General features: G+C 43.2%; 1 protein-coding gene across 1 annotated transcript in view; it reads left to right on the plus strand.

Moving 5' to 3' along the window:
- Positions 1 to 12274, plus strand: part of CSMD2 (CUB and Sushi multiple domains 2) — a 565161-nt gene that overhangs the window by 517795 nt on the left and 35092 nt on the right. Inside the window, exon 53 of the mRNA XM_059686241.1 lies at positions 282 to 455. Within this exon, the coding sequence (XP_059542224.1) occupies positions 282 to 455 (174 nt within the window). The remainder of the gene's footprint in view (positions 1 to 281; positions 456 to 12274) is intronic.

The raw sequence follows: 12274 nt of genomic DNA on the forward strand, positions 1-12274 counted from the left end.
TGCATCTAGACACAGAAACTAAGGGTCCGGCATGGGTGGTCATATGGGATGCAACCTTGAAATTTGGGTTGTCAAGTCTTCAACACCATTTCTATCATGTCTAGGCTGCCTGAAGTCACTCCTGGTCAGCTACTGTCAGGGGGAAGTGGGAAAACAACGGGTGGTTGGGTAACTTGGTCCTTTTCCCCACCATCCCTGTCTCCCCCAACCCTGACCAAGCCCCACCTCACTTTCTATAAGTTCCTCTTTGATTTACACTCTTTCCCTGTCCCCCATCAAAGCCGGACACTGTGGGACCCCTGAGCCCATTGTCAACGGACACATCAATGGGGAGAACTACAACTACCGGGGCAGCGTGGTGTATCAGTGCAACGCCGGCTTCCGCCTGATCGGCATGTCCGTGCGCATCTGCCAGCAGGATCACCACTGGTCGGGCAAGACCCCTTTCTGTGTGCGTAAGTATGTTACCCACTCTCCCTAGTCATGGGCTCAGATTCAACGTGGACTTTCCCCTTGTCCTCTTGGTTAGGTTAGCAGAGGTTTAGCATACTTTTTTTAATCCTTTATTGTTTAAAGAATTACATATGAATCCTTTTTCCCCCATTGACCTCTCCCCACTCATTCCCACCCCCACCCCCCAGCACAAGCCCTCACCCCCCTACTGACTGTGCCCACGGGTTATGCTTATATGCATGTATGCTTTTTACAAAGATGCATTACTTTGAATTTTCTGCATATCACTAATTATTGCTTTCACCTTTATTATTTCTTCCCTTGTGATTTCTTTGGGTTAACTTTTTTATTCATTTTTTATCTGTTGAGTTGGAAATTTAATTCACTTATTTCCATTCCTTCATTTTTATTGCATGTCGTGGATATAAGTATGTAGGACTATGAAATTTCTTCTGGTCACTATTCTAATCATATCCCATAGATTACAATAATTCATGTTTTATTATTTATCAGAAATTTTGCAATTTTAGTATTAATTTCCCCTTTCACCAAGAAGTTTTTATATAGAAGAGTATTTTTTTAATTCCGGTGAAGGACCTTTTTACTTTTTATTGTTTTATTTAGTTCTAATTTTACTGCATTGTACATAATATTCTATTTCTTAGAATTTACTGATGATCTCTTTGTGGCTTAATATTTGATCAGTTGTTATGAGTGTCCCATGTACATTTGAGAAGAAAGTGTATTAAGGTGTAAATTTCTTATATAGTCATGAGATGTGCCTTATTGATTATGTTGTTTATGCCTTATGTACACTTATTTTTTTTGTCTGCTTGACCTATTTTGTTCTGAGAAGTGTGTTTTAAAGTTTTCTATTATTAGTGTGCTGCTATCTATTTCTCCTTGCATTTCCTGTATTTTATGCTACATACAGGTAGTCACTGTATTATTTGGTGCGTAGATATTCATAATTATTATATCTGCATTATAGGTTGTGGTTTTAGCCTTTAAAAATGCCTTTCCTGTCACTTGTAATATTTTTTATTTGAATTGCACTTGTGCCTGATTTTAAGCTTATAGTATTTACTTTCATCCTTAACATCACAAACACCATTTGGTTCTTTTTTTTTTTTTAATATATTTTATTGATTTTTCACAGAGAGGAAGGGAGAGAGATAGAGAGAGTCAGAAACATCGACGAGAGAGAAACATCCATCAGCCGCCTCCTGCACATCCCCCACCAGGGATGTGCCCGCAACCCAGGTACATGCCCCTGACCGGAACCGAACCCAGGACCTCTCAGTCCGCAGGCTGACGCTCTATCCACCGAGCCAAACCGGTTTCGGCCCATTTTGTTCTTATAACATCTTATTGCCATTAGCTTTCACGTATGGACTATACAATAATCAATGAGCCTGTTCTTCTTCCCGGTCCTCACTCCTTTCCCCTTCCATCTTTCGTTGCATTATTTCTACTTTGTCAGAACATAAAAGGTTTATTATAGTGTTTATGTAATATCGCTGTGCCCTTCTCCCTACCTTCATTTTACTCCTAGGTCTACCATTAAATATATGAAAAGCTCACCAGTGCAGCTGAAGTTTGCTCAGTTACCTCCTAGCTGGATCAAGCTGAGTCTCTCAGTGGATTCCTCAATAATGCCTCCTTTGCACAATGTTCCCCACGTTCTTGCTTGTTTAAAACTGTTATCTGAACCTTAAAACCTGAAGGATAGCTGGATTGTACATAAAATCCTTGGTCACTATTTCTTTCTTTGACTTTCATAAATACCTCTTGGTAAATTACAATTTCATAATATTCTCTCTCTTATAATTTAATCTTTCTTTCTGAGGTAATTTTGTCTTTTTCTCCAATTCTTTCCAGCATCAATTACCTTTTAATTTTCTCCCATGTTTTCTCCATGTCTTGCTTTAGTTTTTTTTATTTTCTGATTCTTAAGATGGTTTTTCATATCTCCAAATGCTTATATATTAATATTTAATTCAGTTTAGAGTGTTGTTACAGTTTTCTTATGTTTCATGTGTTTTGTTTTTGATGAGGAGATTTTCATCAACTGAGATGTTTTGATTTCTTTCTGTTTTCTTTTTATCATAGTTCTGTATAGATTTAGGCTGATGTTTTCTATTCATTTTGTGACTTTCCGAAGGTTTACAAAAGTCCCCCTTCGGTCAATGTAGCAGAATATGATTGCTTTGTCTTAAATTTATTTTTTCATTTAAGTATAGTTGGTATACAATCATATATTGGTTATATTAGTTTCAGGTGTACAATACAGTGATTTGACATTTTTATATTTTACAAAGTGATCACCCCATTACTTCCAGTAATCATCTGTCACCGTGCAAACTTATCACAATATTATTGGCTATATTCTGCTTCCCCTTCCAACCATACCCTCCTCCCTTTTGGTAACCATCCCTTTGGTCTTTGTTTCTGTGCGTCTGTTTTTGTTTTGTTTTTCTTGTTTGTTTGTTTGTTTTTGGTCTTGTTGGGGTTTTTTAGGTTTCACATACAAATGAAACCACATTTGTACTTGGGTTTGGTACTTGTCTTCCTCTGCCTGACTTATTTCATTTAGCATAATACCCTCAGGGGTGGGCAAACTTTTTGACTCAAGGGTCACAATGGGTTCTTAAACTGGACCAGAGGGCCGGAACAAAAGCATGGATGGAGTGTTTGTGTGAACTAATATAAATTCAAAGTAAACATCATTACATAAAAGGGTGCGGTCTTTTTTTTTTTTTTTTAGTTTCATTCATTTCAAACGGCCGGATCCGGCCCGTGGGCCATAGTTTGCCCACGGCTGTTCTAGATCCATTCATGTTGTCACAAATGGCAAGATTTCATTCTTTTTTATTGTTGCATAATATACCATAGAATATATACATCCTCTTCTTTATCCAAGCATCTATCAGTGGACACCTAGTTGCTTCCATATCTCAATGCAATTTCAACATCATTCTTCTCAGAACTAGACTAAATATTCCTAAAATTTATATGGAGCCACAAAGACCCCAACTAGAAAGATGAATAAAGTTGGAGATACCATGCTTCCTGATCTCAAACTATATACTACAAAGCTATAATAATCAAAACAGTATGGTATGGCACAAAAACAGACATATAGATCAATGGAACAGAATAGAGAACCCAGAAATAAACCCTTGTTTATATGGTCAAGTAATCTATGACAAAGAAAGTAAAAATTTACACTTGTGTAATAACAGTATCTTCAGCAAGTGGTGGTGAATAAACTGGACAGATACATGTCTTGTTTTTTAATCAAAGGCTTTCTTGTGTTTGATAAGGAAAAGTTGTTTGTCCTCCATTTTGTTTGTTTGCTTTTCTTTTGTCATTGCAGGACCTTAAGTTTCCCCCTTTTTGTTTATTTTTCCCTTTGTTACTTACCCATTCTCCAGAGGATAGCTCTTCTCTACCTCTATCTCCCTCCCCCTCTCTTCTTCTCTCACTTCCTTTATCTGTTTGCCTTTCTTTTCTTCTAGAAGCAAGGAGGAGAATCACACTCTCTCCTGCCCCTTCCCTGTAGTCAGTGCACCCTGACGTCCCAGACCCTTCTTCAGTATGTCCGTACTGAAGATGAATGTCCTGTTTCTAGCAGTGATTTTAGAGCAGGATGTGGCCCTCCCCCTGCCTCTCTCTTCTCTTCCCAGGCAGTCTGGGTCTCCACACAGGCTTGCCTCAGCAGCATGAGGAATAGTTCTGCCGGGGTTGCCTGTTTGTTTTTCTCCTTACACATAATTTAAAGTTTATAGCGTTCTCTGTCTTCTAGTTATGCTGCAGGCCTGGCTTTCTACAGTTTTATTTGTTCTTCTTGATCATCTGCATTTTTTTGGATTAGGTGACCATCATTTTTCTCAGCTGCCTTGAAGTAATTCGGAAAATTCTTCACTTTTTAATGCTCCCTAAAGTAAGCCTTTGTGTAAAGTGCAGGGCTGTGTTCTTAATTTTTGTAAGGCCAGTTTTTGTTTTTAATTCTTTTTCTTCATTTGCCTTTCTGTATATGAGATGGAGCAATAAAATAATGAAACTTACTCAGTAAGAAATCCATGAAAGTAGGTCTTAATAGCTTCTAAAGGATTAAGTTTACCAAAAGCAAGGCCGATCTCTGTTCACTTTGTCTTCCAGATGTGCATAAAGAAAATATATTTGGTTTCATTCAGGAGATAAAAACTTCAAATGCCTTCAAGAAATTGGCACAGAATGTGTGTGAATAGATTGAGTTATAAAGAATAGAGAATGTTGGTGTCTAGAATTAGGTGGAGAATGTCTGCCTGACCTGAGGATATGTTAGACCTGGTCCACATGGAAAGGCTGTAAAGTATTAGCCAGGCGGACCCTGCCCTTAGAGTGCCTGGGTTCGTATCCCAGGTCTGTCGCCATATGTCATAGGGCTGTACGGCTTCAGATGAGTTGGTTTACCTCACAGGGTCTCAGTTTTCTCATCTATAACATGCAGACGCCTCAAAGAATATTATGAGAAGTAAATAAATTAATACATATTAAATGGTCAGAACAGTAAAAATAATAAAATGATTAGAATAGTGACTGATACAGATGTCAAGCAGAGGCTGCTGCTGTTATTGTAAGGATGACAATGATGGCGGTGCTGGTGATGCCACCGCCTGTCACATCACAGAATCCAGGATCTTATGTCCCAAGCCCCATTGTCTCCAGGAACACAGAAGTTTGGGGAGTATCTGGAACAGGAAAGAACAAATATTTATAAGTGACTACTCTGTGGTAGGCACCGTGTTAGTTGTCTTCATATATGTACTCAAGTTTCCAATATCAACCATCTTCAGAGATTTCCAGCAATCCTTCCTCAGTTCCAGAGTTAGCTCTCGTGCCCACTCCCACACAGCTGTTGTACAATGTCACCTTTTTTCTGAAGAACCACACTCCATCTCCTCCACCTGTGTTCTCAGCAAGTGGCTAAAGCAGTGGTTCTCAACCTTCTGGCCCTTTAAATACAGTTCCTCATTTTGTGGCCCAACCATAAAATTATTTTCGTTGCTACTTCATAACTGTAATGTTGCTACTGTTATGAATCATAATGTAAATATCTGATATGCAGGATGGTCTTAGGCGACCCCTGTGAAAGGGTCATTTGAACGCCAAAGGGGTCGCGACCCACAGGTTGAGAACCGCTGAAAAGCAAAGCGTTAAGATGGCCTGAAATCAGAGAAGCTGGGTTCAAAACTCAGCTGAAACACTAGGAAACTGTGTCCCTATTTTCCCTTGAGGATAATGATGGTGCCTACCTCACAGGGCTGTAGGATTAAATGAAATAATGTATTTAAACCCCAATAGTTATTAGCCACCTATATAATCTCACTTTCTATTGTGCAGCAATAATAGGAACCATAAGACTAACTTCTTCCCCGTCCTGCTTCCCCGCCCACACACCTGCCCTTGTCTTCATTCATCCTTGCCCCTTCCTCTCACCTCAGTAGAAGACTCTCCAGGCCCAAGGCTGTGTCCTCCACTGAGTCTCTGGATCTTCTTTCCTCCTGCCTCCTTAGTGAGCTTAGTCGGTTTTTACCTCTCTACTGCTGATCTTCCCTTTCTATTAATTTCCCTCAGCCTGTAAGACTACATTCAGTAAACATTCCTACTATGTGCCAGACATGTGAGTAAGTGTTGAGGATAAAGATGAATCGAATGTGTCATTGTCTCTGCTCTCAGGATATTTGGCTCTAGTGGTCCATGTGCTCAAGCGCAGTGAAGCGCTCGAGCCTCTGGGGGCCTGTTTTCCTTCCTAGTGGTGTTTCTCCCTCCCCCCTTTGCAGCTTGGGTTCTCCAGGAAGCAGACCTATCTGGGTGCCTGACATTTCTTAAGCCTCCCCCTGGTTCCTGTGACACTCCCACCTCCTGTCCAGCTTGTTTTTCTACTTTGCTAAGGGCCTTTCAGTTTCCTTTGCAGGCGTTTTGGTGGATCTGCCCTTCAAAAGGTGCTACTCCCAAAGGTTTTCGTCCTCAGCACTCGTCTCTCACTTTATACGAGTGGTGTTTAACCTTGGGGAGGGGGGTCCTGACCCCTTGTGAACCTGGTGAGAATGAGGGGTCCTCTCCCAAGCTGACTGCATACACCTAGTATTTCACATAGCCTTTCAGTGGGTCTGTGAACCCACTCTCCCACCATCTCCTAACAACTCTGGGTCCCTGGGGTTGGCCTTGGTTACTGGTCTAGCGGAGTGACCAATCTGTTCAGGCCTGGTTAGTAGTGACTCTGCCCTGTCAAGATTGGCCGGGAACTAGGGTGGGTCTCAATCAGCTGAGGGCAGTCATCAGTGTACCTAGCAATGAAGAGTGGAGACAGGGAGCCCCGGGGATGAGAGGCAGGACTGTGTTGCTGGGTGACAGAGAACTGCAATCCAGGCCTCTCGACCTGTGGGGAGTCATCAGATGATTTCTCTCCAGTTGTCCAAGCTGTAGACATGCCTTCAAGGAAGAAGGAATGTCCCCATGAGGATTTTAGGAAATAAAGGTTCTGCAGCAGAAGAGACTAAAGTTAGACTTATGGCTGAACTTCACTGATGGGCATGAGACATGCCAGGTGAGAGGAGGATGAACTTTTGGGGATGTGCAATAACAGGAGGGCTTACCTATCTTCTGTTTTGGTTACAGCAATTACCTGTGGACACCCAGGCAATCCGATCAATGGCCTCACTCAGGGCAACCAGTTTAACCTCAACGATGTGGTCAAGTTTGTCTGTAACCCTGGCTATGTGTCTGAGGGCGCTGCCGGGTCCCAGTGCCTGGCCAACGGGCAGTGGAGCGACACACTGCCCACCTGCAGAAGTGAGTCACCCTGCTCCTCCCACTCACCCCAGGACCTCTGCCATGTGTGGTCCCCCAACCTGAGAGCAAAAGCCCTTGGATTCAGTCCTGCCGTCATGTTGACTCGATAGGGAAGACTGGGGACAGAGAAGAGTCATAAATGGGACTTCCTCAACCCCTAGATGCATCTGTGGAAAATTTTACCATCGGCTACATAAAAAGAGAAAACAAAGTTTCACCTGTCAAAATAGCAGTCAAAAACCATCTTTTTAATTATTATTTCTTTTATTTCAGTGAGGAAGATAGAGGGAGAGAGAGATAGAAACATCAATGATGAGAGAAAATCTTTGATCAGCTGCCTCCTGCATGCCCCACACTGGGGAATTGAGCCCACAACCCGGGCATGTACCCTAACCAGGAATTAAACCGTGACCTCCTGGTTCATAGGTCGACGCTGAACCACTGAGCCATACTGGCCAATCGAAAATTATCTTTTTGTTTACATTTTGTAAACCAATAATTCATCACATAGAGCCCCATTTTTGATGACAGAAAAAAAGCAGAAGGGTTTGAATGGAAAATAAAAAGCAAGTAGTCTATGGTTTGGTTTGAAGCGGGGAGGGGAGAGAAGGGGCAGATTCTGCATAGAGGATATTTGGGCCCCACCTGGGAAATAGCTCCTAACTAACGCTCGGAAGGCTGTTCGCAGTGGTAAAGGGCAAGTGGAGCCGCCTGCCTCTTACCAAGAGGGGCCGGCCGGCTCAGTGACATTTAAGTGGAGTCAGAGTGAGCCGGACACGAGAGAGCCCAGCCAGACCTGGAGTGGACCAGTCTTCACAGGGAGGAGGCTGAGACTCCCTGGACGCCGGCTCCTCCTCGCAGCATTTGGGGTGCATGCCGATTGGCTGTGCAATGTGACAGCTCATTTGTAACTGATATTAAAGGGCCAAAGTTTTCAAATGATTTTTTACAACATAAGATACATTCATAACTAGTCCTAAAATAACATCCTTCTCTTAGCGTTTCAAGGTGCTGTTTTGAACGAGTGAAGGTTACAGAGAACCTTCCTTCTGTCATTTGTTCAGGCAGGAAACGTTGAGAACTGCTGCTTTGGGGTGTTATCCCATGTTCCCTTCTCCTCAAGGACTGTGCTTCATCCCCCCAACACAAGATGCAAATTTTCCTGGACCTGCAGCTACACCTACCCCCTACTCACTCCCCACCCCCAACTGGTCCTGAAATCAGAGGGCAGGGATAAAACCCTTAGGAGCCTGGCCTCCAGTTCTGCTCCCCACCAGTCATTCACCAGCCTGACAGAGCAACCTGTCTAAAATGCAAATCCGATCAAGTCACCTCCTGTTTAAAACCCCTTCCCAGACTTCCCACTGCCCTTAGGAGAAAGTACTCTCCTCCATTGGCTTATGGGCCTGAGGGCCTGGCCCAGCCTCCTGCCCAGCCCCATCCTTCCTCACTTCATCTGCCCACAGCCTCGCTTCTGTATTGGGCTTCAGCCTCTTCCATTCCTTCCGCGTGCCCAGTGCCCACACCCCCCCAGGGCACTTCCAGACAGTCTCCTCAAATGAAGTCTCTTCTCTATCGCCCTCACCACCCCCTCTCTGTCCAGATGACTTGTGCCCAGTCACCAAGAGCCAGTTGAAATGTCCCTTCTCCTGGGAAGCCATCCCCGCTCCACCCCCTGCTCTTATGCTCTGCTCTATGCTTCCAGAACATTCTCTGCTGCCCCTATCAGAGCACTTGTCAAACAGGATAATCACTTATTTCTTCTCTCTAAACCAGCAGTTTTCAACTGGGGATGATTTTACCCATCCCCCTGCCCCAACAGGGGACAGATGTCTGGAGACCTTTTAGGTTGTCACACTGGAGGGTTTCTATTGGCATCTGGTGGATAGAGGCCAGGGATGCTGTTAAACATCCTAGACCAGACCACCCCACGCTGAAGAATTATCAGCCCAACATGTCCACAGCCCAACATGTCCACAGCCCAACATGTCCACAGTACCTAGGTAGAGAAACGCTACTTGAGACTGTGAAATCTGTGGTATCCTTACTGCCCAGAACAATGCTTGGGATTCACAATGCTTGAGAGTAAATAAATGCCACTTATTTGTTTTGTGATGCCAACCCCTCTGAACCTCAGAGAGGTTCATCAAGTACCTTAAAAGCTTATCACAGATTTAAAACACCTGCCCTGATGCCTCTGAGATTCAGGCAAGATAATGGTAGCAAAAGTGTTTTGAAAGCAAAAGTACACAACATGCGTTATGAATGATACTGTCATTATTCTAAAATTGCCCTCTGATTCTGAGTTAAGCTGCTTTGGAAACCCTTTAACATTTAAAAGTCAATTTTTCCCCCCAGATATTAATCTCTCCCTGGAATACTCCTAAAAGTGATTAAAACAGTTTCCCAAAGAGCCCAACGTGCTCGGGTTTTACAGTTGATGAGCTTTGCTGCGGGAGACACACTGGCTGGGACCCGGCACACAGATGGGGCAGCCACGCCCTCGAGGGCCCTCCCTGCACGGGGAGCACGGAGGAGGGAGAGGTTAACCAGTCTGAGAGGGGGAGGGGAGGCTAATCCAAGGAGGTGCTGTCCTGCGAGAATGAGTCCCTTAACCGCATGATCAAGGGGCGAGCAGTCCCAGCCTCCGGACCACTCACCCTCACCCTCCCAGGCAGGATCTGCTTCGTGTTGATCTAGAAATTTTGCTACACTGGGATTCTGTGCCTGTTGGGCTTCTGAATTCTCATTTAAAAGCATATGAACAATTGGTCTGTGTCTAATTATCCCGTTCCATTGCAGTCATTAACTGTACAGATCCTGGGCACCAAGAAAACAGCGTCCGTCAAGTCCATGCCAGCGGCCCGCACAGGTTCAGCTACGGCACCACAGTGTCTTACCAATGCAACCCCGGCTTCTACCTCCTGGGCACCCCGGCGCTCAGCTGCCAGGGAGACGGCACATGGGACCGTCCCCGCCCGCAGTGTCTCTGTAAGTAGATGTCATTACTCCAAATGATCACCTGTGCAGTCATAGGATAGGTCATGTCATAGAGCTGGGCTCCCATGTGTGTGTGTGTGTGTGTACACGCATGTGTGCATGTGTACATTACTTCACAATGACTGTCACTGACTGCCCCTTGGATGGCAGAGCCCTGCTTGGCCCCGGTTGGGTTAGTGGCCACACCACCTCGCATGCTCTTTCTTCCTGGCTGTGGGCCTTCGCAGCACTGCCACCCCCTCTTCAGCCTTCAGGGTCCTCTTCCTCTAGAATTGCCTGCCTGACAGAACACTGTCTCCCACTTACCCCTTTCTTGCTTTTCCAGAAAGACAACACAGTCCTTCCTTTGAATGCCACAACACTTCAGGCAGACTGACCTGGATGTGAATGAATAACTAGCTTCTTTTGGAAGATTTAATCCATTTGCATTTTTTAGTGAAGTATAATTCACATACCATAAAATTCATTCTTTCAAAGTCTATCATTGAGTGATTTTAACATATTCACAAAATTGTACAATCATCACCACTCTCTAATTCCAGGGCATTTTCATTAGACCAGACGGAAACCCTTTAGCAGTCACTTCCCATTTTCCACCACTACCCTACCCACTGGGAATCATTGGTCTACTTTCTGTCTGTGCATTTGCCTATTCTGGACAGTTTATGTAGATGGAATTACATATGTGGCCTTCTGGACTGGCTTCTTTTACTCAACATACGGTTTTCCAAGTTCATTCATGCTGTAGCATTTATCCATACTTCATTCCTTTTTATGGCCAAATACTATTCCATTGTATAGCTACACCACATTTGTTTACCCATTCCTCAGTTGATAGACATCTGAGCTGTTTCCACTTTCTGGCTGTTATGAATAAAGCTTCTAAGAACATGTATGTCCAGGTTTTTGTGCAAACACATGTTGCCAGTTCTCTTGGATAGACTAGTATACCTAGGAGTGGAATTGCTGGGTCATATGGTAACTTTATTTCGAATGTTTTGAAGATAACCATTTTCCAAAGTGTCTGCACCATTTTACATGGTTGCCAGCGGTGTATGAGAGTTCCAATTTCTCCACATTCTTACTTATGCATTGTTCATCTTTTTCATTATAGCCATTCTCATTGTGGTTTTTATTTCCATTTCCCTAATGACACGATCTTGAGCATCTTCATGTGTGCCATTAGTTTAGTATCTCTTCTTTAGAGAAATGTCTGTTCAAGTTCTTAGCCCATTTTTAATTGAGTTGTTTGTCTTCACATTGTGGAGTTTTAACAGTTCTTTATATATTCTGGACACTATACTCATACCAGATACATGACTTGCAAACATTTTCTCCCTGTTTGTGGATTATCTTTTCACTTTCTGGATAAATGCCCTTTACTCTTTCTCTTGTTGCTTGTGCTTTTGGTGGAATGTTTAAGAAACCATTGCCCAATCCAGCAATTTTCAACCTTTTTCATCTCATGGCACACATCAACTAATTACTAAAATTCTGTGACACACCCAAATATATATTTTATATTTTGCCAATCTGATCAAATTAATAGGTAAATTTTGATTCATTCACACTGATGGTTATTGTTTTGTTGGTGGTGTCTTTTTTCTTTTTCACTTGACAATCTAAGGGAAGGAAAAGAGGCCAGTGCCCCTGACTAAACAGTCATTGCTTGTTTTAAAAATTCTTGCAGCACACCGGTTGAAAATTACTGGCTTAGTCCAGTGTCACCAAGATCATCTCATCTGTGACTAAGCATGGTTTCACTTATTCCTTTCCAAACTGAATGCTTGTTACTTCTTTTTGTTTCCTAATAGCCTGGCTAGAACTTCCAGTACGATGTTGAATAGATGTGGCAAGAACAGACATTTTTGTCATGTCCCTGGTCACAGGGGGAAAGCTTTCAGTCTTTAGCCATTAAGTATGCCATTAGCCATGGGGGTTTTATAGATTCCCTTGATCAGATTGAGGACGTTCCCTTCCA

Source organism: Myotis daubentonii, chromosome 3 (assembly GCF_963259705.1).
Source record: "Myotis daubentonii chromosome 3, mMyoDau2.1, whole genome shotgun sequence".
Taxonomy (NCBI): domain Eukaryota; kingdom Metazoa; phylum Chordata; class Mammalia; order Chiroptera; family Vespertilionidae; genus Myotis; species Myotis daubentonii.